Genomic DNA, 27,868 nt, shown 5'->3' on the forward strand with positions numbered 1-27,868 from the left:
AAATTCCTACACGTTTTAGAGAGTGCCATGCCTACCATTCATCCATTGAGGTTGCTGGAGTTTTCAGAGTTCTTTCTATCTTTGTTTTAAGTTTTAATGTTTATTTTAGATTGCTTTTCAATTATGATGAACATGTGTAACTAAGTTTCTTTTTAGCTAGAAGTGAATTCGAAGCCATGATCATATGTTTTATATGAATTGATTACATCCAGTTATTATTTTATAAAACATGAATGCGATTTACTTATCTGCTTTATAGAGAATTATTCTTGTATGTTTATTAAGGGTGCACACTTAGTTTGCATGCAGGGATTTGATACTAGAATATAAGGGAATTTCATCTAATCGTTATGAACTTATATTTGTAAGTGGTAAAAGTCACTAGTCATGATTGAGTTAAGTAAATTCTTGGCAGGAATATCATGTTTTTCATAGTTACGAATGTTTTGTCAATGCTTATGATTTTAAAAGAACTTAATGATTTTCGAGATGTATCTCTATCATGCTTTTCATAGTTATGGAACTTGAGAAGAATAATTTTGTTGTATCACTGAGTCCAATTCAATGAACTTAAGAAAATCCAAGAGTTAATTAGTGTTGTTCACAGTTAATTTGGGGTATTTTCATTCATGGTTTATAGGAATAATAACTAGAAATCGATTTGTATGCATATGCTTCATGTGTGGAGAAGAATCCTTTAGCTATCCTTTCATCCATATTTCATTCACAACTTAATTAACTTGTTGTCATTTACTATTGTTTTAATCAAATTCGTCCAAAATCCTAGTCATTGTTTTGTTGTTAGTTTAACTTAGTTTTCAGTTTTACAAGTTTAATTTGTGTTGATTAGCTTCCCTTCTAATCCTCGAAATAAAACAATCCTTACTTACTCGTACTACGATTGCATAATTTATAGGGTTTAATTTGTGTGTAAGTTTCTACCACATCACATTTAGATGACCGAACCCCATTCACCATTAAAAAACATTCATCTCCTTTGAGTACATGTGCGCTTACAACCTGATACCGATTAGATGCACATATATTCTCACAAATATAATTGAGTCAGTCAAACCTAATATAGAAGATCCTGAACTTTGCAATGAAATAGACAACCTTGTCTTCAAGTTCTAGAACCTAACACAAAGATACATTTCTTCCTCGTAGTCACTTAAATGTAGAAGTCAACAGCACATTTAACACCACTGCCACCACATCTATTCTACTCGCCCAGCCAAGCTCGATTGCGAGTTAGGACGCCCGCATTCACAATGACGTTAACTCATAAGTTACTCGGCATACGCGTCATGTAGTCTTAAGGTCTACACATACCAAACTATTGTATTATTATTATTTTATTTTTTATGTAAGTTTCAATTACTTTTAGTAATAATGAAACTATTTTGCTCGTAAGAACAAAAAGAAGATCTATTCTACACCCGATACGTACCAATACGCAATGGTAGGGGAGTTGATACCATTTTATATGAGCGAATGCATATATATATTTCTTCATCATTCAAAGGACTTATTTGTAATAATTTTCCTTTATTCATTCTGTCTTCCTATCTTTTTTTATAAACTTAGTCAATCTATGGATAAAATATGATAAAGGCCACGATGGTTGGATCATAGTTTTGATTGGCATCGAAAAAATTTAAAGTACAAATAAAACTTAAATACATTTGATGTAGAAGCAACCCAACCCTGAGTTAGTAGAATTAAAGAAGGAACGTTCTCACACAAACAGTAGAAGGAAAAACTGGTTGGCTAAATTGATTACAATTATACCACTGATTTACTTGACTTGTTGCATATCCTCCTCCGTCTTCCAAACAACATCCTCCAGGCCTGTTGCGAGGTTCTTATAGAACTGCAAAATTCGAAAACTACAAGTTTCACCATCAAACTTACCTACTTAAGCCTATTCCTTTGTCAAGACTCAAGACATATGCTCTAATCACTAATTTTGTATACGGCATTGGCGTTGGTGTTGGCGTTGCCCACCATGCCGGTTAAACATATTATGAGACATCAAGAAAATTAAGCAAAGAGCGTTACCTTGTGGAACTCCAAGGTGTCCCCTTTAGCTTTTCGCACTTCAACCATGTGAAGAGAAGGTGCAACTTGAAATATCTGATAAACGCAGCAAGCAATGTGTTAAAAACAAAACATAAACGACACCGATCCAACTTTTTAAGCTCAATACAACTTTCCATGTACCTCTGTGGCAACATTAAGGTTTCCCTTTCTTCCAGCTTTCATATTTTCAAGCCTCAGCTGAGAGAACGAATATAAAATTTGTTATCTTCTTAACACACCATGCACGCACACCAAATACCTCAAATCCTTAAATTCCAACTTCTTCTCACCTTGTAGTTTTTTTTATGCACGTCAAAACCAAGAGGCTTAGCAGCTTCTTCAATTTTATGAATTATCTCATTGGCAGGGCATTTGGATGTGAACCTTGTTTCTCTCTTAAATCCCTGCAAATTTTGAACAAAACTGAAATTTTATTTTCCCATAGGACAAAACAATAGTAAATAATATCAGAAGAAAACAGATGCCTTTCATACACAAATGACATTTAAAAAAACAAAATTATTTCAACATTTCACAATGCATGCAGTCCCCATAAAGTGTTACAGGCATAATACTATGCACAGCACATGTTGCTAATGAAAGCCAGCAAGCCCTCTAACGAAGCAAACCTGTTCTACATCAAACAAATTCCCAAGGTTGAGCCCCTTCGACATTGAAATTAACTCAAAAGCATTCATAGCTACTGGTTGTTCTTCCTTTTTTTCCGTCACATGGTGCTCCTGTCATGAAGCCAAGAACACGCATCAGACAACTTTTAACAATGCTTAGCAACCAAAGACATAAATAAAAATCTTAATACTGATTATGAAAAAAGAACTTGCACATACTTCTGAATCCTTAAAAACTGCTTCTACATCATCCAAGTTTGTATTTTCTTTCTCCTCAAACACAGGTGCCTTGTAATCCTTCTTGAACCATTCATCTTCCAAAATTTCAGCAATAGTGACACGCTGCCATGTAACAAGCGAAATCATAGTCACCAACTAAATATTTGGTGGTAAGAGCATAGTCAAGGCAATTCGATACAAAGAATTGGTCTGTGATGAATTCAGTGTTCTGGAAACCACTTGAAGAGTGCCACGAAGCAGACACTTTTCTTGTCAAGAAAAAAGAAGTCGGGAAAGAATTAGCAGCATGTGGTCATATACATGCTCAATATACTCAAACAAGCAGATTGATGCCTATGAATTATGAAGAAAAACCTTGTCCTGCTTTGAGCACTACCTCAACAATCTTCGTTTTGCTTTTTATCATGCCTCACCAGTATAAACATCTAATACATAAAAGCTAAAATTATCTGGAATTCTTTAATGCCATGTTTGGATGAGGAACTTCTAAATTCCATCGGACTTGAGGTTAAAGTTGGTAGGAATGCTCTACAAAAATTTGTTAAGAGGGACTTCAAAATGACTAGATGTAATACATTTGAGAGAACTTTAAAATGACACCTTGAAAGTTCTTTGTTTAGTGTCTTTGTCGTACATTTTGAGTAGTTCCAACCGTTGAAATGCTCTATGGGTAGCTCTAGGAAAACCTGAAGAAAACCAGATAGGGTCCACCATTTCCCACTCAAGCAGGGCCTATGCAGACTAAAATCATCTAACTATAACTTTATTTATGATAACAATCGCAAAACACTTTCAAATGATGTTACTGACCTGGAGAGAGAAATCAGACAATGAAAATAGAAAACATTTAGTAGCGAATTAACAATTCACAGCGTTGACCTCATTATCCCATAAGCTACAACATATTAACTCGTCAAAGCATAAGAACGTCAGCTGTTATGTTATTGTCATATGCTAGTAAAAATGTCAACAAGGCAGTTTCGTTCAATGTGTGCAAACCCGGGGAAGTTTGTCAATGCTAACTAAATTAGTAAGTATAGACTTTGCTACCTCACATATCTTCGGCAGGTTCCTTCCAAATTTTTTAATGCACTATACACATAGCAGTTTTAGGTGGGTTAAATTGTTTTTTTTCCCAATTGGATTGGTTTTCCCAATTGGAGTTGGTTTCTCAATTGGAGAAGGATTGATAACTAGATTCAATTAGGATTAGTAATCATTATTGAAGAAGACCTTTATTATGTCTATAACGGAGCTATTGCACTATTTTTGAATTGGAGCAAAACAATAAGTTGTATACCACTCAAGGAGTTAGAGTGAGAATATTAAAAGGGCAATGTGTGAGCAACAGAACAGAAAAGAGAAGAATGTATTTCATATTCTTATTCTTTTAGATTTTTTTTTCATCGAGTTCTTAATTCTAGAGACCTAGCAAGATTATTCGTTGTACTCATTGATATAATGAAAGATTGTTGTTGCAGCCCCGTGGGACTGGTTTTCCCAATTGAAGAAGACTTTAAACGTGATATCCACAACAGTTTTGCATAACATTGATGCTTCTACCCACAATGGATAATGGCCATCTTAATTTTACGAATCACCGCACATTAAATATATGGCAAAATTATACATGAAGTACGCAACACCATATTGTATGACCCTCTTAAGCACCATGACAATTAGTTTTGACCTTCTCTCGCATCTCACTTTTTATATTCCATCTAACATTATGTTTTAAAATGAATATGAATCACCACCATGTGTAAGTTACGAAAAGTGGAGCTATATTATCAAATATAACAAATAGCAGAAAGGCCACAATCTTATCAACAGAATGCGCATAAACCACTTACAGTCATAGGGTTAGGATCCAAAATTCGAGCTATTAATTTCATGGCACCAAAAGAGAGCCACGGGGGACAAGTAAACTCAGCTGCCGAGATCTGCATACATAGCAAAAGAAGATAATAAACTGAATATGAACAACGATATGCAGTTGCTATACAGAATCAGTAAAATGCTCACTTTTTTATACAGGTTCAGAAGATTTGAATCATCAAAAGGCAAGTAACCTGCAAGCAATACAAAGAGTATCACTCCACATGACCACAAGTCCGCAGTTGCCCCATCATAGCCTCTATCGTTAAGGACCTAAGCTCACAGGAGTACATTTTTGCATGATTAAGGACCAAGGGTGTAGAAAGATAAATATATATAATGTGGAAGAAGATTGGAATGAATACTTATCCATACCTCAGGAGCAACATAATTTGGAGTTCCACAGGTAGTGTGAAGTAACCCATCATCCTGCCAATGCATCACAGTAAGAAACAAATTCTGAATATTTAAGATGTATCATCTCAATCCCAAATGCACCAATTACTAGAACAAGCATCACAGATTGCAGTGTTGATGTAAATGATAAATGAGGAACAGACTAAATTCCATATAACTCCTATCATATAAATGTGCTAACAATTTTATTAATTTCTAGAGATTTGACACCTGCTTCTGCAAATAGTTACTTCAAGATATTTATGCCGACCATCCAGACAACAAAACTAACATCAATAAGATAAAATGATAGTTATATATGAATGATGAAAGAAAGTTAATTGCAGATGGCCTAATATCATTTATACCCTGACTTGTTGGGATAGTGCGCTCAATCCGAAATCAGAAACTTTAAGGTTCCCATATGCATCCAATAGCAAATTTTCTGGCTGCAAGAAAAGCAATGAAAATGAAAATTTATTACCATTTTACTGTATTTATATCTGTGATATGCACGTTTACTAAGCTTAAGTACCTTGAGATCTCTATGATAGACACCCCTGCTATGGCAGTAATCAACTGCATTAATAAGCTGTTGAAAATATCTCCGTGCTTCATCTTCTTTCATTCGTCCATTGTTTACCTTCATATCAAAAGAAGTACTCGTGAGAAAATATGAACTCTCTCCCAAATAATCAGCGGAGCTTGAATTTGATTGGGTCAACAGATCCATTTACACAAATGAGTGAGCAAGGCAACTTGGTAATTGAAGAGAATTTAGGCTAAACGGGAATGTTAGACTGCAGTATTAATTACAGTATGAGATTTATTTTTGTAAATTGATAATAAACCATTTATAGAATACAACTGGAAGAAAAATGAAGATACTAACAATTTTGTCAAAGAGCTCCCCTCCAGTTACGAACTCCATAACTATAAATATCTTTGTCTTACTCCCCATTACCTGAAAATACACAAAATTATTAATACAGTTGCATCAAAATGTAGTGCCACTTTTACTGGTAGTAAATGGATTCATCTCTCCCTGACAGGACACTTGTATTTGCTCCATATTGACATGAGAGTATTTAACACTCTACCCATTAAAGATTAATACATGCAATGGAAATTGGTGACTAAAGTCTTGTTAATAATCTCAGCTGTAAATTATTAACAACTTCTTATAAAGGTACCCGCAACGTGATGTAAGAGGATATAGTTTTAAACATTATAGATCACGAACCATAAATAAGAAAGAATAGGCTTCCCTAATAAACTTCAGAACCAATGGCTAACAATTGAAATCAAAATTATCAACTACCAAAAAATACAACGAACCAGAAAAGGAATTAAAAACTTAAATATGACACTGAAATTGAAAAGTCACAGTTGAAAATAAATTCTGATTGGATTAGATTTTTAACAACATGCAAGCATCCTTTAAGGCACGTGTTGAAGGGATAGTGTAGCAACTTTAGGGAAAAAACAGAAAAAAGTTGGCCGTATTCCCACATTAAATTGTGAACATCCATATACCGAGAAGACCTACTTCAGATAACCTGCAAGGTGAATATAGAAAGCAAACAGACCACATGCTCATGCAAGTAGAAGTAGAAATGCATATATACAGATAGAGATTGAGAGAGACCTCATACAACTGAACAACATTTGGATGCTTAATCAGCTTCATCGTTTCTATTTCCCGCTTGATCTGCACAAATATGAAAAATAACACACTTAAAAGGACCTTGTTTAAACTCACTCTATTTCCTCGATGAAGCTACACAAAAGTTTCTTTGGGGAGTTGTCTAGAGTGGTTTTGAGGATAGGAAGCAAGAATCCACATAAACCGATAAATAACATGAAAAAAAAAAAAAAAAAAAGCACAAGACGGAGAACGAAGAGAAAGCGCAAAGCAAACAATGGAACAAGTAATGTCAAGTAATGAGACCTGTTCTGCCATCTTGTGTTTCAGAACCTTCTCTTTGTCAAGAATTTTGAGAGCCACAGGCTCCCCAGTCTCAGAATTTCTAGCAAACTTGACTTTTGCAAATGTACCCTCACCGATTGTCCTTCCAATCTCGTATTTACCAACCCGACGCTTGATTTTCTGTTGATTCATTCTTGACTTAGTGATTCAACGTGAGGGTTCCTGAGAAAACTTGCGTGAAAGATAGATAATCAGCAAAAGGAAGGCCCCCAGAAAATATGAGTGAATTTTTTTGTGCCACTGTAATGAAATGAACAAAGCGAGGAGCAGAAACACTAGTTGAGATCCAAATCCTGATCCGAATTCTGGTAAATTTAGATTGAAAAACCAAACCATGCAAACAAGAATTCAGACAAGAATATTACTGCCCACAAAAATCACAAAGAAAACAATCAATCAATCGAAGCATCCAATTCCACTACGAACCCTAAATTAATTAAATTAATTCAAACATGGAGTTGCAGCAGCAGAAACACAAGCCCAGTACCGGAAACACAAACAAGGCACCCAAATTGCAAAAACCGGTGCAAACACAGACAGTAAAATCTTCAATTTCTTCCGGAGCAGCTCACAGACTGAGCGATGATATTATTTATGCATCTATGACGTCAACCAACAACCACAATTCATCAAATATATATTTAATAAATTAATAATACAAGGAAAATGAATTAGACGAAGAAATAAATAATAATAATTATCTTTATTATTAAAGAATATAATAGAATAATCATCACGTTCCCGTTCACGTGGATGGTCATATTATTATTGTGAACAAAGGCGATAAAAAAGTCGAAAAGAAAGAGAGAGGGAGACACTGATTCAATACATACTTGAACAGGTTATGAGCACAATCAATCCGCCGCCGCCGCCTCCGCTGACTGGATTTCCGTCCGCCCTTCCTTCCTTCCTCCTCGGCTGCCTGGAAATGCAGTCACTTCACTTTTCACTTCACTACCAGACAACTCAATTACTAGTAGGCTCACCAGACTAGACTCGATTCCTTCTCTCTTCTATCACTTTTCTGTTTTCTTTTTTTTTTTTCTTTTCATTTATCTTTATATTTTTGTGTATATATTATAAAATAAACTATATATTATATTTAATGAGGAAAATGAATAATTGCGTCCTGGATGGGACCAAGGCCAGGTCGTGGTCCATGTTGTGCGTTGTGCGGTGTTGTACACTACAGTACAGCCTGCTTTCGCATTCTAACCGACTATCGACTATTGTATATAATATATATTGTGGTTTTTATTCGTGTTTAATTTTAAAAAAAAAATATCAAAATGATATATAATTGTATAATGTACGATGAACATGAACGAAGGTAAGGATCATAGGAATTATGGATGGAGTAAATAAAGGCCCATTGGAAATAGATGCCCTCACTCATTTTATTTGTTTGTTAAGTTGAATACTACAATTTATATATATATACACACACACATTATCTTTGAAAAAAAAATATATGCATTCTAATATCAAATATATATTCATACTACTTCTACTTTATATTAAATATTATATTAGCAAAAACTTTTATCCTGTCATTCAAATTAGAAAACTTTCTCCTGGGTATTAATATTTTCTCATCAATTTGTCACTTTCCACTATTAAACTGAAATTTTTGTAAAATATTATCATTTAAAATCATTTTTATTATCATATTGAATATAAGTTATACTATAATAAGATTTTCTTAATTATTTTTTAGGGCCGCCCCAACTAAAAAAATTTATAATTTCATTCTTAATACAAATTTTCTTTATGAGAATTCAGATGAGATCTAAATCCGCTAAATCCGCTTACTTTGTTTTATTGGTTGAAATCCGCCTTGTTTGTTGTGGAGGTCTCTCTCTTGATGGAGGATAGACTTGTACAGTCGTCGGGGCCAATACCTACCCAAACCTGTTAAATACCCTCCTCTCTCTTCGTTGAAGTTGAAGTTGACGTCTACGTCATCACATCGGCTACATTATTTTTATTTTTATTTTTTTTTATGCACTTGTGTTCCGTTTCTTCTTTCCTCTCTTTAGATATTTTTTTTCCATGCCGCTTTACTCTTCATTCATCAAAACTACACGATCAAAAAATAATTTTTCTACACTTATCTGCGGCAACAGTATAAATTAGTTTAGGGCTTTATTTTTAACTACACTTCTTGAAAGTCGATTTTAATTTAATTTTGTGCTCTGTAATTCAAAAGTTATTACTTTATTTCTTGAAACTCAAAACTCTTTCCACTTTATTATGTTTCTGTTTCTTCAATCAAATAATGTTAAAGTTAAGGTCATGTTTAGTATCCTCTTTGAAATTTTTTATTATTTCTCAAAACATTTCTTGAAAACAATTTTCTTTAAGACTCAAAAAGGTAATCTGGTTTGCGATTTAAAATTTTTAAATCATATGACTTAAACTAGACAAATATATCTAAAAAGAGGGGGTTGCAAGAGAGGGGGGAAGAGGAGAGAAGAGGAAAGAAAGTAAGAGATGACTTAAACTAGACAAATATATCTAAAAAGAGGGGGTCGCAAGAGAGGGGGGGAAGAAAAGAGAGGAGGAAAGAAAGTAAGAGACGATTGAAGGAAAGAAAAAGAAGGGATAGGATCGGACAAGATAGAGAGGAAGAGGAGTGAGAGAAAGAACCGAGAGAATGAAAATAGCGGATTGGAGGAGAGACAAAAAAGGTAAAAAAAAAAAAAGAGGAAAGAGAAAGAAGAAAAGAGAGAGAGAGAGAGAGAGAGAGAGAGATTTGGAGTGGGAGGGGAGGAGGGAGAGAAAATAAATGAGTGAGTTTAAGTTTAAAAACTCTAAAAACTCACTTTTATGTTTTTAGAGAATAGACTATATTTTTTATTTAGTCTTAAGTTTAGTTTTTGAAAATAGTCATACCAAACAAGTTTTTAAGGCTTAAAACTTGAAAATTGTTTTTAAGTTTAAAAAGTTGAATTCAAGTAAAGTATCAAACATGCCCTAATATTTTGATCTCATTTGTCTCTTGAAACTTGGTTTTGATCCCACTTTACCCCTAAAACTCATTTAGAATCCGTTATTATATATTTGCTCTAGTTTTGTTGTTTTTTATGTTGAAACGGTTTTTCTTTGTCCATGGGCAATAAGTTTCGATGTATTGGGAGTATCCGTATTCATAAAAGCTTTACTTTTCATGCTTATCCTAAGTGTTGGTTCAATTTATGCATGGCGAAAATGAGCATTGGAATAGTCTTAACTCTTAAATAGTCATTAAACAACAAAAATAAAATAAAATAAAATAAAGATTGAGATAGTTATGACTTCCATTATTGAATTTCCTTACATGATGGAACAACCCAGAATTGGTCAAGAATTTCCTTCCATTATTCAATTATTTCAACTACATCAAGTGATCTTTCAAATTGGTCAAGACTCTCCAATTTATAAGCGTTACTTTACTTCTTGAAATTCAACATGCACTCCACTTTTACTTGTGCACTCTCTCTCTTCTTCCTGAAACTCAAAAGTCGCCCTCTTAAATATATGTGGGACCCACCACCAATAAGATTATGACACGTACCAATGAATTTGATTATAAATCTCCATTATGGGTTAATATTCAACAATAAAAAAAATATTAATTTAAAAGAAAAATTGGAGTTCTTTTTTGTTGTGCTTGAGTTGCAAAGAGGAAAAAAAAAATAAAAAAATAAAAAGAAACTGATTAGCTAGGTGCACCAAAATTAAACAAATTCCCATTGTTCATATTTTTTAAATTTTATGAGAATAATCCCCATTGTTGAGTTCAATAAATATGAACATATTTGCTTATAAACAAAACAAAAAATGGAATCATTTTAAAATTCCTTACATTTACTAAAACCTAGGTGTACCATTTTATTTCTAAACTTTCCTTTATTTTTTTACTAACGTCCGTAGGTGTAAGAATCTTTGCCTCATTTTATAAGTTTGTGTATTTTTTTTATTTTTTATTTTTTATTTTTGAGTACAATGATATTTTTTACACTAAGAAGAATGGTACTTCGGCTAAGCCACACAATGGACAATCTAATTTGGTATCGAATTTTCCATTTACGAGATTCGAGCTTAAGACCTCTCACTTCCAAGTAAAGAGGAATATCACCAAACTATAGTACCGAGTGGCAAATAATAATAAGTTTGTGTATTATTCCAATAAATAAATAATAAAAAAAGTGTTGTATTTTTACGGTGTTTAGTAGCAAAAGCCCTTTAACTTTAGCCCATGTTTTGTTTATGTTCCTAAACTCTCATATTAGTTTCTCATGGCATCCAACTTAACTATACGTTGCATGAGTAGTCCTTCTGCCAAATATGTCTTCTTCTGTCAAATTTAAGGATATAGTGGTCTTTTTACATAAAAGAAATCTAATTTATTTTAAAAAGAGAAGAGTTTGGCTCCTTAAGGTTAAGGAGGAGTTCCTCCTTAAAATACTTCGTGGCTAATTCACAGAATTTTGTGCTTAGGATCGACACCGTTCATATTATAAATCACCATGATCGTTTATTCAATCCTTAAGGCATTCCTACCATAAGCACGAAAATAACCACCAGAGTGTTTACCATAAAAAGTCAACCGACAAATTGCTAATACCAAACTAAGCGAAAAACTAAAGGAAGCCAATCTTTTGCAAAAGAAACTACCATAAGATTTGAATGTAAATCACCTGACCCATCAAAATTTCAACTCACTATATATGTTCTGAAAGGAACCGGCAAGCCCTCTCCAACCTTCCTAACAGTGAAAAATAAACTCTTCACCTTCAAACTGTAGATTACCACCAACCTTCAAATTATAAGGAAAGTGTACAAAATCCACACACCTTGCAATGCAGCCAAAAAACAGAGTTGGCCTGACGAGTGTAGATACGAGGATGTGGGAGCAATAAAACCAAAAACATTCTTGGTGATTTCTAGAAAGTAATGTAAACTAGGAATCAGCATCTGCAGGGAGCTACCCCCAGCCAAGTAACCTCTGAAATCTGACCTCTGCCTATTACCCACCACAAACTTCCACCAACTTAAACAAACAAAACAAAAATCCAACCACTGAATTTAGGGCTGGTTTGGTATTACTGTGCTTTGAAAAAAAGCTACTTCTGCTGTGCTGTGAGAATAAGCAGCTGTGAAATAAAACAGCAGGGTGTTTGGTAAACTTATTTGTAAAAGTGCTTTTGAAAAAGAAAAGACACGTGTTTAGCTGCAAATTGATGGATGCAAGAGCCACCAGGTCAACTCTTAACTCAAGTTCAACTGTCATTGTTCTAAGACTACATGAACCCGCAAAAGTAACCAGAACTAAAAATAAATCATCAAGGAACTCCTCCAATGTCAAACTGCTATAATCAACAACAACATAATACGCAGTCAAATATTGTTTCATTTTCTGAAATTTGTTTTACGAAGCTTTATCCAGTTTAGTATTAAGTTGCCACAATCATAACCACTGGTTAAACATGATTCCTCCCATATCATACTTCTTGCGTGAGCTGAATTGAAACTGCTTAATTTTGTAAGACTAAGCCTTCTCGTTAAGTCGCTATTAATTCCACCATTATACTTCTTCCACAATTGAATGGAGAGGGTATTGTGAAAAAATACTAGAACAGAACACAAGAAACACAAATCATTAAGACACTCAGCGGATTGATACAATCGATAAGGAGCTCACTTCTCCTGTTCGCCCAGACACTCAAGATTATGCTGATTTCTCACTGAATCCTAACTCATATTAACTTCTACCTCTCATTCACTCTAAAAAAACAGCAAACGGAAAGCACAAATAGCAAAGGGACAATTTAAATTTCTAGGGTTGGCAAAACTCATTGACATTTTAGAGCACAAAATTATCAGGTTACTCACCACTCGGCCTTCTCAGGCTCCATGCGAACTACTTCATCGAATCCCGAAAGTGCTCATTCGGGGTCAGTCTCAACCAAACCTGAATTTTTTTTTTTTTTTTTTGTTGAAGTTAGGAAAATAAAACCATATAAAAGGCTGAGAAAAAAATGAAAACCTAGTCATACCTTTAGAGTTGTAATATTGGTTCTCAATGTCGACATCTTGTTCCTCAGGCTCCTCATCCGAGTACTAGAATCCGTAATCCTCCATATCAGCATCTGCATACAAACACATAAACAAGACGCAATGCCATTATACATAGAGAATGCGACATTCACTCACTTCCGTCAATACTCTTTAAAAACCCTAATCACAAGAACGACTTTTGTGATGAAAGAGAGAGATACCGGAGGCCATGACTGATCAGAACCAAGATGGAATTTTGAGTTTTCAAAGCACTCAGGCTTCGGGAGCGACTGAAATCAGAGCAGAGTAGAGAGAGATCGAAGAGAAAGAGGGTTCGTTCTTCGCATTGGGGCATTCCGACCAATATCAATGGGTGATTTTTCGAAACTAAATAAATAAGTGATTTTAATTTTTTTTTAATTTTTTTAATTTTTTAATTTTTTTAATTTTTTTAATTTTTTTGTTGGTAGGTTAACTATCAAAATTGAAAGAAAAAAAATAAAACCCATTGAAATAGAAAATGACTCCTAAATTATCGGGGAAGAGGACATCGCTCTATGTTGAATTGAGAAATCCATTCAAAGGTGATGCTGACAAATTAGTACCTTTTGATTTTTAAAATGTATTTAGAAATAAATTTTGAGGAGGCGACTAACCAAAATGATGAATTTTCCTAACTCTTCTTTATTCGGCGCATAATCGTAGTAATGCTTATGGACTAGACATTGATGGCATTTTGCAAATCCAACATAAAACTGTTTATACAAAAATGTTCGGGCATTCATAATATCTTTTTAGGGCTCTTTATTTGCCCTTCACTAGATTGGATTGGTTTAATTAGAATTACTAGTTCGTGTTTGGTACGATCAAAGACTAACTTTGATGAGACTAAATCAAACTCATATGGACTAAGTGCTTCATAGGTGGCCTTAACAAGACCTCCTGAAAGTATGAGATTGCTAATCCTGTCTCCAAACATTCTTTATGTTAGGCTGGTATAGCCGACATTAATGGAGTTGAGAGCAGCATTGACAAACTTGTAAGTTTTTTGGTTTTAAACTCTTAAGGCTGGTTTGGAGTTGTGGTGCTTCTAAAAAAAGAAGCTTACTAAAAACTTGGAACACCAAATGTGTTTAGTAAAACAAAAACAAAAAAAAAAAAAAAAAAAAGTTTTAAAAAAACTGCTCTCAATATCAATAGAAAGCAGGAATATGGTCTACCATAGTTTTTAAAAAAACTACTTTTTTTCAAAGCATAATAAACAGTGCCCATTTAATTTAATTTTTAAATGATAAGTATACACCCGCATATTTTACAAAGTTACAATCTTTGTCGCTACATCATTCTCTTTGACAATTATTTATCACATTCAAAACCATATTATTTTTAGTCATTTAACATATTTACAGCAGTTTTATATAAAAGTTTACCAAGCTCAAACAATTTTTTTTTTTTTGTTAAAAGTACTTTTACAAAAGAAGTTTACCAAACACTTAACAATTTTATTTTACAACTGTTTATTCTCATAACGCAACAGATGCAGATTTTTCTAAAAGCCTAAAAAATGGTTAAGCAGAGAGAGAGTTGGATAAAAGGTGAACAGAGAAAGGAGGAGTAGGCATTGTTAAGGGTGGGCATGATGCGGTTCCACCCCTAAACCAAAACTGGAACCGAAAAATATTAACGGTTCGATTCAGTTCGGTTCCGCTTCAATTTATTACTAGAACCTTACGGTTCGGTCTACACCGGTTCTGATTCGGTTCTTGCCATTTTATGGTTCTGAATACTAAATCATTTGAACACCAAATCATCATGCATTCAAATACATCTTCTAAAACTGATTATATAAAGTTACATACAACACATATCCTTTTTAATGCAAATGTCTTTGGTCGGTGGCACCAGGTCAACAAAAAAAGACAATTAAAAGAAATATGCATTGGTCAGTCAACAAACAAAAAAAATCAAGAACTCAAGTAGCATTGATCTCCTGATGTGGGCATTGTCCTTAACAACCCATGTAATTTTGATTGTCCTTAACGTTATGTTATTGATAGGAGCATATTTATGCAAATTAGTTAGCTTGTTTTCTTGCATTTACATAGTTAATTCTCATTTATTATAGTGTTTTAAGTTATTTTCGTGTGTTTGTAGGTCTTAATGGCAAAGTTGGCAAGAAAGTGCAATTTGGAGCATTTAGAGCAGTTTTGGGCTTGAAATGGATAACACATGCATGGAGCAAGGTGGATGGACGAATTTGAAGATTAAGAGAGGCTAGGAATGTGCTTAATATCTGGAGAAACAAATTTGGAAGCATTGAAGATAAGGAATCAGCTACAAAGAAAGAACATTATCCAAACAACCTTATCTTATTCAAACCTTATCCAACCTTATCTTATCATATCCTAATCTTTTCTTACCTTAATTCCAGCTGCAAAAGAGGACTCCTTTTTACAATAAATCACCTAAATATCAGGTTCTAGAAGCCCTATTTTCGTGCCCTAAGTTTATGCTACATGTGACCCTTCTAGAAGTTCTAGAATCTGCCACAAGGATCATTCCTTGTCTTCCTTGGAATATGATTGAAAATGACCTTGTTCTTTGGTGATTTGGAGTCCTAATTCCTCTCCTTTCAGCCCAATTTCGTGCATTCCCTTCACCCTATAAATACATGATGCCGTAGCACTCATAATCACCACCCTCTACCACAATTTCACACCACATCATCCACCACACCTCAAGAGCCTAAATTTAGAAAATCCCCTCTAGTGCTGCTGTGACATCCCGTCCCGGGATTATTAAACGCACGTGTGAAATTACCTTTTTACCCTTAGTTCGTTTTTTTTTTGTTGTCACGTTGTGGGTTGTTTTGGTGTGGTGTGGCATGTGTTGGACCACACACACACTCCCACAGACAGACACTGTCTCTCTCTCTCCTTCTGTCTTCTCTCTGTCTCTCCCGTGCTCTCTTCCTCCCTTCTCCTTAGAAACGGTACGGACAACCCCAAAACCCCTCAAATCTTAGTAGATCGAGGGAGCCAGGTACACCTTCAAGCTCGTGAAGTTGAGAGGAGTCTAGTGGTACCATTTTCAGGTAAGAAAACTACCATTTTCACGTCGTTTCGAAGTGGTCCGAATTGTGTACTGTTCATGCAAAGTTTGTACATTAAGTTTTTGGGTTTTCTGAACTCGTAGTTGTGTTTGTGAGGTTCCCAGGAGTGTCGGAGAAGCTCGTTGGGCGATTTTGGACGTCGGGAAGGCCTGGTTCGAAGTTGGCCGAACTTGGAGTTTTTGGGCAGGTATAATCTCTTAGTTTTAGCCCTTAAAACTTGTTGGGACTTGTTCTTCTAGTCTAGGGCTTTCATTTGGTCCAAAAATCACGAAAAACGGTTGAAAAATGAGTGAGAAAACCTGAGTTGCAGGTTTTCCCAGTTTCCGGCGCCGGCGACGTTGCCGGCGATCGAAGGAAGAAGGCGACGGAATATTCCGTCAATTCTGACGGAATATTCCTAACGCCGTTAACGGAACCAGTTAGATTTAACGGAATATTCCGTCAGTTTGACGGAATATTCCTGACGGCGTCTGTTGACACCGTCAGTGTGCCTGGCACGTGGCCGCGCGTGGGTGGCGCGTAGGTCCGTGCCTGTGCTGGCGCGTGGGGGCGCGTGCGGGGTCCAAAAATTTTTCTAAAAATATGGTTGTGATCCTGAGGTTGTGTAGAGCACGTGGGTATATTCATTTGTCCATTTTGAGCAATGTATGAGAAGTTATTACGAGAAACGGGTTATGTGCTTTAAAGTTAACGTTTTTATAGTTGTTTCGCATCTAGGTGACACGTACCCAGAGGACGAGCGTGCACACGCGAGACAGGGGGGCTATGACCCTTCTACATACCAGTGAGTGGGCTTTTGTTTTCCGTATATACCTATATACATTTATATTCCCAGAAATTGAATTAAAAAGGGTTATTTGCCTTATGCCATGCACTTTATTATTTATCGTTTATGCATCTTTGCATGCATTATTTGTGGCATACATATACATATGCATATGTCATATATATTTATATGTGGGTGCTGTGGAGGCATAGGTAAGTGCCAGGTAAGCGTTAATTAACGATTGCATTACATAGTGTTTAGAGATGCTTAGAGAGCTCATAACCTGCACCCCCGGTGTTAGTGCTCCCGCCCAGAGTAGGGCACAGTCCTTCACGTGTTGTTCACCTCCCGCACCATACGCTCAGCTTGGATCCAAGCTAGGTGCATAGGCCTGTCGTACAGACCACATTAGGTGGTTCCGACTCGTAGGTGACCCGCGATTATTCGCACAGCCTTCACGTGATCGTAGCACTAGAGCGTATATATGTATTACACCCAGGCCTGTCGTACAGACCACATAGAGTGGTTCCGACTCGTGGGCAGGTTTAGTTATTGAGATTGAGATTTGAGCTCTATATACAGCCGTACAGGTCACGTTAGGTGACTCCGGCTGCCAGAGGATTATGTGATTGATATGATTCATACCTGAGCACATACATTTCATTACGAGGTTTTGACATGGCATATCTTGAGCATGATTGGCATACCCTTGAGCATGTTGGGCATATCTATACATACGTACATATGTTTATTTCCTGGGAAGTATACAGGTTTTACGGTGAGGGGTTAGAATGTATTTTATGAAATGGTTTTCAAAGAGCTTTGTTTTTGCCCACTCACGCTTTTGTTTTGCGCCCCTCCAGGTTCTAGTTGCTTAGCCGTTGCGGTGGTTTCCCTTGAGAGCTTTTCGGCGTTCTGACAGACACTCCACATTGTAGGGTCGCCTTCGGGCGTACTACTGTTGTCATTTTATTTGGACTGCTATAGACCTGCTCTGAATTTGTATAGCACTAACTAGCACTTATTCTAGTACTTGTATGCTAGTTTTTAATTATTTCGTACCTTTATATTACTACTTACTAGCTTCCGCACGTGCACATGGCTACGTCACCTTTGAGTGACGGCCAACACGCTCCGATCTCGGTCGGGGTGTGTCAGTTTGGTATCAGAGCCATATTTTGGCAGTCCTGTGTCCTTGTGAGTATTCTAATGATTTTGGTGTCTTCTGTCAGAACTATGCTGCCTCGTCGGGAACCCCGTCGCTCTTCTGAGCCTAGTTTCCCCGATATTACTCAGTTGGGGGAAGCTTTTGCTACAGCCCTTCAGGCAGTGATGCGCCCTCCCCAGAGGACTCCTCTGGAGACTATGTACAACTTGAAGCTGGATAAGTTTAAGGGCAGTGAGGGACCCGAGAGCGCAGAGCGCTGGCTAGAACACATAGAGAAGACTTTCCGGGTGCTACATAATCAGGGGAACTTGCCTATGGAGAGATGGGTTGAGACGACCACTTGGTTTCTTGATACGGAGTCGGCATCTTGGTGGGAGCAGGAGCTTCGTAGGTTGACTCCGGATCAGAGGGTTGATTGGAATGTTTTTACGAGGTTGTTTAGGAGAAGGTATGTTCCCCCTGAGTACATCGACCGTAAGAAATAGGAGTTTTCCGAACTGAAACAGCGAAAGATGTCAGCGAATGAGTACTACCGTAAGTTTACGGACTTGTCCCGTTATCACCCTGATGTCGCTGGTAATCCGGCGGAGATGCTCCGTCTTTTCCGTCTGGGCACCAGGAAGAAGTGGCGTTCTATGGCGTCTACGGTCCACAGTGAGACTTACCGGGACTTCTATGAGATACTGTTGAGGATCGAGGATTCCGAGAATATGTCGAGCGATACTGATGAAGAGAAGGACGACAACCAGAAGAAAGATGACAAAGGCAAAGGTCAGGCATCGCTCGGGCCCCGTCAGACTCAGAACTTCAAGAGAGGTGGAGCTAGTTCTAGTTCTTCGAGTGGTGGCTTCAGTGCCACTGGACAGGGTCGTGGAGGTAGATTTGCTGGTGGCGCTAGAGGCCAGAGGCAGGGTGATGGTGGGCGAGGCAGAGCCCCAGTTTGTCGTAGGTGTAACAACCGGCATTTCGACGAGTGTAGACGTGGTAGCAACGGGTGCTTCACATGTGGACAGGTGGGACATAGAGCGGCGAATTGTCCCCAGGGTCAGCAGCAGCAGAAACCACATCAGACCTTTATGCCACCGCCTGCACCACTCCAGCAGATTCAGGGTACTAGTAGCTACGGCCAGACGGGTCGAGGTGGTGTTTACCACTATCAGGGTGATGTTGTCCCTTATGCTCCTGGGCAGTATCAGTATCCTCAGGATCCCTATCCCCAGGGTGGCTATCCCCAGTATTCGGGCGGCTATATGCCGTATCCTCCAGCCCCAGCGGGTGGTTCACAGTGGTATCAAGGAGGACAGTATCAGCATGGGGAGATTGCCACTAGCAGTGCAGGATCTTCGAGACAGTCAGGCCAGCCCAGTCAGGGGCGTGGTGCTCAGGGACGCGGTGTTCAGGCGAGCAGAGGCCGCGGTGGGCGTCAGCAGGGACAGGGGCGTCTTCACAATATTTCTCTGCAGGACGCTCAGAACAACCCAGACTTGATTATGGGTACGTTGAACATTCTTGGTTGTTTTGCTAGAGTCTTAATTGATTGTGGAGCTACACATTCCGTAATTTCTCATACGTTTGCTCAAGTGACACAACCTCGCCCCACACCTCTAGGGTATGATTTAGAGTTTGTTATGCCTAGAGGAGAGAGTTGTGTCGTATGTGTGTACCCAGGATGTCCAGTGATCGTAGAAGGAGTTGCTTTGTCAGCTGATCTTATCCCGTTAGATATTGTGGACTTTGACGTGATTCTGGGCACGGATTGGTTACACTTCTATCGTGCCAACATTGACTGTTACGGGAAGGTAGTTACGTTTCACCGACCTGGACTACCTGTGGTTACTTTTGTGGGTGAACAGAGTGGGGTGAGATATGGCGTTATTTCGGTGCTTCGAGCGAAAAAGTTGTTAACTAAGGGTTGTCAGGGGTATCTGGCTCATGTGATGCTGGAGGAGGCTGTTACTAGCAGAGTGGAGGATGTGAGAGTGGTCAGATACTTCCCTGATGTATTCCCCGAGGATTTACCTGGTTTACCCCAGATCGAGACGTAGAGTTCACCATTGAGTTGCTTCCAGGTACTAATCCTATTTCTTTAACTCCTTATCGTATGGCTCCCGCGGAGTTAAGGGAATTGAAAGTTCAGCTGCAGGAGTTAGTAGATAAGGGATTTATCCAGCCTAGTACTTCGCCTTGGGGCGCTCCAGTGTTGTTTGTGAGAAAGAAGGATGGAACTTTGAGGCTGTGCATCGACTATAGGCAACTCAATCGGGTGACGATTAAAAACCGTTATCCCTTGCCTCGTATCGATGATTTGTTTGATCAGCTGAGAGGTGCTTGCGTGTTCTCTAAGATAGACTTGAGGTCTGGTTACTATCAGCTGAAGATCAGTAGGGATGATGTCCCTAAGACGGCGTTCAGGACTCGTTACGGTCATTACGAGTTTCTGGTTATGCCATTTGGGTTGACGAATGCACTAGCCGCCTTTATGGATTTGATGAACCGAGTATTCCAGCCTTACTTGGATAGATTTGTCATTGTCTTCATTGACGATATTCTGGTGTATTCTAAGTCGAAAGCGGAGCATGTTCGACATCTTACTTTGGTGTTGAAAAGGTTGAGGGAACACCAGTTATATGCTAAGTTTAGCAAGTGCCAGTTCTGGTTAGACCAAGTTGCATTCTTGGGGCACGTCATTTCTGCTCAGGGTATTTTGGTTGACCCTCAGAAGGTTGCAGCGGTAGAGAGTTGGGAGCAACCGCGAACCGTCACCGAGGTGAGAAGTTTCCTTGGATTGGCAGGGTATTATCGGAGATTCGTTAAGGATTTTTCGGTGATCGCCTTACCACTGACGAGGTTAACGAGGAAGAATGTTAAATTTGAGTGGGATGATAGGTGTGAGCAGAGTTTCCAGCAGTTGAAGCATTGTCTCACTCATGCACCTGTTTTGGCACTCCCAGACGATAGTGGTGATTTCGAGGTTTACAGTGATGCTTCCTTAAATGGTTTGGGATGTGTATTGATGCAGCATGGTAGGGTGATTGCTTATGCTTCGCGGCAGTTGAAACCTCATGAGATGAATTACCCTACACATGACTTGGAGTTGGCTGCTATCATCTTTGCGTTGAAGTTGTGGAGACACTATCTTTACGGGGAAAAGTGCAGGATCTTTACAGATCACAAGAGTCTCCAGTATCTCTTTACTCAGAAAGAACTTAATCTTCGTCAGCGGAGGTGGTTGGAGTTGCTCAGCGATTACGATTGCACGATTGATTATCATCCTGGTCGTGCGAACGTAGTGGCTGATGCACTTAGCAGGAAGTCACAGGGCCGTATTAACGCGTTGTACGCTAGTCGTGCTCCTCTTTTGGTGGACTTGCGTACTACGGGAGTAAGGCTAGAAGCCGAAGATCGAGATGTGGCATTACTTGCTAATTTTCAAGTTAGGCCGATACTTGTTGATCGGGTGCTTGAAGCCCAAGTAGATGATCAGGAGACTCAAGAACTTATTCAAGCTCGAGAGCAAGGAAGGAGGCGAGACCTCAGAGTTCGTGATTCGGATGGCATGTTGATGCTTAAAGGTAGAATGTTCGTGCCTAATTGTGCGGAGTTGAAGAAAGAAATTCTCGATGAAGCACATATCTCGGCTTACGCTATGCATCCAGGAGCTACGAAAATGTATCATACCATTCGACCATTTTACTATTGGCCGGGTGTGAAGAGGGAGATAGCCGAGTATGTGAGCAGATGTGCTGTTTGTCAGCAAGTTAAAGCAGAGAGGAAGAAGCCGTTTGGGTTGTTACAGCCACTTCCCGTTCCGGAGTGGAAATGGGAAAATATCACCATGGATTTTGTGTACAAGCTCCCGCGTACACATAATGGCTTTGACGGCATTTGGGTGATCGTTGATCGACTCACTAAGTCGGCTCATTTTATTTCGGTAAGAGAGAAGTATTCTCTGAGCCGTTTAGCGGAGTTGTTCATTTCGAAGGTTGTGAAGTACCACGGAGTCCCAGTGAGTATTGTCTCGGATCGTGATCCACGATTCACATCGAAGTTTTGGGTAGCTTTCCAGGAAGCTTTGGGCACGAGATTACTTTATAGTACGGCATATCATCCACAGACCGACGGGCAGTCAGAGAGAACTATTCAGACTTTGGAGGATATGCTGCGAGCTTCGGTGTTGCAGTTTGGTGATGCTTGGCACCAGCGGTTAGATTTGATGGAATTTGCTTACAACAACAGTTTTCATTCAAGCATTGGAATGGCGCCATTTGAGGCCTTGTATGGCAGAGCTTGTCGCACACCGTTGTGTTGGTCAGAGGTTGGCGAGAGAGTTTTAGTAGGTCCAGAGATTGTTGAGGAGACTACTCAGAACGTTCAGGTGATCAAGTCTAACCTGAAAGCAGCTCAGGACAGGCAGAAGAGTCTAGCGGATCGGCATGCTACGGACAGGGCATATGAGGTCGGAGACTGGGTATTTCTGAAGCTTTCACCGTGGAGAGGTGTTGTGCGGTTCGGAAAGAAAGGGAAGTTGAGCCCCAGGTACATCGGACCATACGTAGTCACAGAACGAGTTGGTGAGGTAGCTTACAGGTTGGAGTTGCCTCCGGAGTTGGCTAGAGTGCATAATGTTTTTCACGTGTCCATGCTCCGACACTATGTCGCTGATCCATCTCATGTGATACCTCCTCAACCGCTTGAGATTAACCCAGATTTGACGTACGATGAGGAACCGGTGACGATCATTGATTGGAAGGAGAAGGTTCTGAGGAACAAAACAGTGAATTTAGTGAAGGTTATGTGGAGAAACCATTCAGTTGAGGAAGCAACGTGGGAGACAGAAGATCGGATGAGGGATTTGTACCCTCGTTTGTTCTTTGGCTACTAGGGGTGGTTACTAGGTTGTTTTGAATTTCGGGACGAAATTCTATTAAGGTGGGAAGGTTGTGACATCCCGTCCCGGGATTATTAAACGCACGTGTGAAATTACCTTTTTACCCTTAGTTCGTTTTTTTTTTTGTTGTCACGTTGTGGGTTGTTTTGGTGTGGTGTGGCATGTGTTGGACCACACACACACTCCCACAGACAGACACTGTCTCTCTCTCTCCTTCTGTCTTCTCTCTGTCTCTCCCGTGCTCTCTTCCTCCCTTCTCCTTAGAAACGGTACGGACAACCCCAAAACCCCTCAAATCTTAGTAGATCGAGGGAGCCAGGTACACCTTCAAGCTCGTGAAGTTGAGAGGAGTCTAGTGGTACCATTTTCAGGTAAGAAAACTACCATTTTCACGTCGTTTCGAAGTGGTCCGAATTGTGTACTGTTCATGCAAAGTTTGTACATTAAGTTTTTGGGTTTTCTGAACTCGTAGTTGTGTTTGTGAGGTTCCCAGGAGTGTCGGAGAAGCTCGTTGGACGATTTTGGACGTCGGGAAGGCCTGGTTCGAAGTTGGCCGAACTTGGAGTTTTTGGGCAGGTATAATCTCTTAGTTTTAGCCCTTAAAACTTGTTGGGACTTGTTCTTCTAGTCTAGGGCTTTCATTTGGTCCAAAAATCACGAAAAACGGTTGAAAAATGAGTGAGAAAACCTGAGTTGCAGGTTTTCCCAGTTTCCGGCGCCGGCGACGTTGCCGGCGATCGAAGGAAGAAGGCGACGGAATATTCCGTCAATTCTGACGGAATATTCCTAACGCCGTTAACGGAACCAGTTAGATTTAACGGAATATTCCGTCAGTTTGACGGAATATTCCTGACGGCGTCTGTTGACACCGTCAGTGTGCCTGGCACGTGGCCGCGCGTGGGTGGCGCGTAGGTCCGTGCCTGTGCTGGCGCGTGGGGGCGCGTGCGGGGTCCAAAAATTTTTCTAAAAATATGGTTGTGATCCTGAGGTTGTGTAGAGCACGTGGGTATATTCATTTGTCCATTTTGAGCAATGTATGAGAAGTTATTACGAGAAACGGGTTATGTGCTTTAAAGTTAACGTTTTTATAGTTGTTTCGCATCTAGGTGACACGTACCCAGAGGACGAGCGTGCACACGCGAGACAGGGGGGCTATGACCCTTCTACATACCAGTGAGTGGGCTTTTGTTTTCCGTATATACCTATATACATTTATATTCCCAGAAATTGAATTAAAAAGGGTTATTTGCCTTATGCCATGCACTTTATTATTTATCGTTTATGCATCTTTGCATGCATTATTTGTGGCATACATATACATATGCATATGTCATATATATTTATATGTGGGTGCTGTGGAGGCATAGGTAAGTGCCAGGTAAGCGTTAATTAACGATTGCATTACATAGTGTTTAGAGATGCTTAGAGAGCTCATAACCTGCACCCCCGGTGTTAGTGCTCCCGCCCAGAGTAGGGCACAGTCCTTCACGTGTTGTTCACCTCCCGCACCATACGCTCAGCTTGGATCCAAGCTAGGTGCATAGGCCTGTCGTACAGACCACATTAGGTGGTTCCGACTCGTAGGTGACCCGCGATTATTCGCACAGCCTTCACGTGATCGTAGCACTAGAGCGTATATATGTATTACACCCAGGCCTGTCGTACAGACCACATAGAGTGGTTCCGACTCGTGGGCAGGTTTAGTTATTGAGATTGAGATTTGAGCTCTATATACAGCCGTACAGGTCACGTTAGGTGACTCCGGCTGCCAGAGGATTATGTGATTGATATGATTCATACCTGAGCACATACTGTGAACACGAAAAATTCCTGAAACAAGAGACAAGAATACGTGTACAAAATATATTTTTTGTTTGTATTGATTTTGGGGTTACAATCTCTTTGTAATTTGATCCTCTGATTCTATCTTCGTAGGGTGAAGGTTTGTGGATGAGCTGTTGATCCAAAGGGCCGTCGGGGCTTGATCTAGGGATGAACAGTTGATGAACGGATCTTCGAGGGCTTTTGGGCTTGATCTTGAAGACTGGATGTATGGATTTCTTCAAGGGCTTTTGGGCTTGATCTTGAAGGTTGATGGATGAGCGGATCTTCAAGGGCTTTTGGGCTTAATCTTGAAGAACGATTGGATGTGTGGATTTGTTGAGGTTGTTGATCCAAAGGGCCGTTGGGGCTTGATCTTAGGATGAACGGATGATGAACACTTTCTTCAAGGGGCCGTCGGGGGTTGATCTTGAGTCGGTGGAAGTTCTTCAAGGGCCGTTGGGGCTTGACCTTTGAAGGAGGATTTGACGAAGAACGAAGAGTGTTTTCTTGATCCTTCGGGATTTGCTTGAGAGCTTTAGAGTTTCGAGGCTTCAAGGTTTTGGTGTGATGTAAATTCCCTTCTTTCTTTCTCTTCTTCCTTTCTTTCTTCCTCTTCCCTTCTTTCTTTCTTTTTTTTGAAATGAATGCCTTGGCCTCCTATTTATAGAATTCCAAAACTTGATTTTTGGATTTAAATAATCAGATGAAATAAATCATTTCTGCCAGATATTGACACGTGTCCTATTTGATGACCTTTCCAATTTATTTCGATTTTTCGTTGAGTCACACGCTACATGTAAAATTTATGTGACACGTGAGCGTTGAAATTTTAATTATTGGTTAACATTCATTTCACCGAAATTTCGATGTCTACAAATGCCCCCACTTCAAGGCGCGTCGTTGACATGTGCTTGTCACGTGTAGAAGATGCGTTTTGAAGTCCCTTAATGTAGATGTCAACCCAAGGGCCGTCGAGGCTTGATCTTGAATTGAGCTGGAAATTTCTTCAAGGGCCATCGAGGCTTGATCTTGAGTTCGACTGGAAGATTTTCTGGTTTCCTCCAATCGTTGATTTTCCACAAGCTTAATCTTGAACTGGGCTGGAAGATTCTTTTGGTCTCCTCCGAAGGTCTGAACTTACTCCTTTTATCTGGAGTTGAATTTGATTCAAGGGTGGTGAACACTTGATTTTGAATCGGACTTGTGATTTCTTCAAGGGCCATTGAGGCTTGATCTTGAGTTCGACTGGAAGATTTTCTGGTTTCCTCCCATCGTTGATTTTCCACAAGGTTAATCTTGAACTGGGCTGGAAGATTCTTTTGGTCTCCTCCGAAGGTTTGAACTTACTCCTTTTATCTGGAGTTGAATTTGATTCAAGGGTGGTGAACACTTGATTTTGAATCGGACTTGTGATTTCTTCAAGGGCCATTGAGGCTTGATCTTGAGTTCGACTGGAAGATTTTCTGGTTTCCTCCCATCGTTGATTTTCCTTTGTGCTACTCTTGAACTGGGCAGCAGGATTTTTCTGGTCTCCTCCGCTCGTTGATTTTCCTTTGTGCTACTCTTGAACTGGGCAGCAGGATTCTTTTGGTCTCCCCCCGAAGGTCTACGAGCGGTTTCAGGATATGGCAGGCAAGTACGAGGTGGAGGTGCTGACCTGTTTCTTTGTTCAATCTTTCCAATTCGTATTGAATACGAATTGGAAAAATTGAAGTTTCCTTGTCCCTTCTCTGGCAGTGTATCAACCGTTGAAGATGACTACTCGAGAGCAACGCTAGGTAAGCAACCAGGAATAGATTCCAGGTAGTCGGTTCCAGATCGGAAGACTGACTCCAAGTGCCGGCTGATTGCTTCTTTCACTTTGCCATGCGAGTAAGAACAAGGACAAAGGAAAAGACAGGGAAAAAGCATGATATGAGATACCTTTGCTTTCGAAGAAGCAGCGAATGAATCAACACATATATTTGTTGTGCTTGTCTCCACATGCTTCGATGTATCATTTTCACTTGCCTTACTTGCTCCCCTTTGCAGAAGTGGTATTTCCTTATGCAGGTTTAGCCTCTTCTCTTGTAGTATTTGTCCTCCGATGCAGGAGTTGAATGCAATATTTGCATTTAAATGGTGCTTCACTTCTTGGTGGCAACTGGTTTGAGTGGAGGTTCCGACATATTGTTTTCTCTGTCCTTGTCTTGGCAGGTGAGAACAAGGGCAAAGGAAAAGATAGGGAAAAAGCATGATATGAGATACCTTTGCTTTCGCCCTTGATGATATGAGATACCTTTTCTTTTGAAGAAGCGGTGAATGAATCAGCACATGCTTCAATCTATCGTTTCCTCCTGGGTCATCTGTACTCCAGGCATCTGGTATCTTCAAAGGTTGAATAGGTTTTCTTAAAGGAAGAAGAAGAATTGTGTATTTCGAGAGGCTTTGCTGGGAGTGCGCCCTCAGAGGTGAGGAAGAGTTGGGCATTTTCTTCAGGTCCGCCTTGCCCTAAGAGACGAAGGTCGACACATATAGGGATTTCTTAATAGCAAGTGGTGGTACCGTTCTTTTACCCTTGTCGACAAACGTCTCTTCGATATCTGAACGACGCCTCTTCGATTTCTGAACGACGCCTCCTCGATTTCTGAACGAGCGCCACTTTTGACAAAGTTGCACGCGTTTTCTGAAAAGTAGAGAAAGCGTCGCCGAACTTTGCGCTTGTCGGCTAAAGACGTGTAGTTGCGATGATGGCCTCCACGTGTTCTCGACTTTGTCAGATATCTTTTGACAAAGTTGAACGCATTTTCTGAAAAGCCGCGAACGCGTCGCCGAACTTCACGCAGGAAAATCCGGATTTTTTGAATCGGTGGT

General features: G+C 39.3%; 1 protein-coding gene and 1 long non-coding RNA gene across 5 annotated transcripts; both read right to left on the reverse strand.

Annotated features, from left to right (window-relative positions):
- Positions 1-1,656: 1,656 nt before the first annotated feature.
- CIPK3 (CBL-interacting protein kinase 3) lies at positions 1,657-8,306 on the reverse strand. Of its 4 annotated transcripts, none has more exons than XM_088691077.1 (15): positions 8,049-8,306; positions 7,177-7,377; positions 6,874-6,936; positions 6,118-6,189; positions 5,761-5,868; positions 5,594-5,674; positions 5,205-5,258; positions 4,977-5,102; positions 4,805-4,894; positions 2,931-3,053; positions 2,712-2,822; positions 2,373-2,486; positions 2,224-2,280; positions 2,062-2,136; positions 1,657-1,873 (listed from the first exon to the last, which is right to left on the reverse strand). In XM_088691077.1, exons 2-15 carry the CDS (start codon positions 7,345-7,347, stop codon positions 1,799-1,801), a joined length of 1,320 nt encoding a protein of 439 aa, XP_088547203.1. In that variant the 5' UTR covers positions 7,348-7,377; positions 8,049-8,306; the 3' UTR covers positions 1,657-1,798. The 4 variants fall into 4 exon arrangements, with proteins under 4 accessions (XP_088547203.1, XP_088547204.1, XP_088547205.1 ...); XM_088691078.1 differs by having other exon boundaries at positions 7,177-7,386; positions 8,049-8,289; XM_088691079.1 differs by lacking the exon at positions 8,049-8,306 and adding an exon at positions 7,703-7,872.
- Positions 8,307-12,724: 4,418 nt separating this feature from the next.
- LOC148697979 (uncharacterized) lies at positions 12,725-13,662 on the reverse strand. The gene is made up of 3 exons (XR_015960759.1): positions 13,479-13,662; positions 13,257-13,349; positions 12,725-13,171 (listed from the first exon to the last, which is right to left on the reverse strand). It is a non-coding gene; the product is annotated as an uncharacterized LOC148697979 (long non-coding RNA).
- Between the last annotated feature and the right edge of the window lie 14,206 nt (positions 13,663-27,868).

Source organism: Pyrus communis, chromosome 3 (assembly GCF_041283825.1).
Source record: "Pyrus communis isolate YQ-2024b chromosome 3, ASM4128382v1, whole genome shotgun sequence".
Taxonomy (NCBI): domain Eukaryota; kingdom Viridiplantae; phylum Streptophyta; class Magnoliopsida; order Rosales; family Rosaceae; genus Pyrus; species Pyrus communis.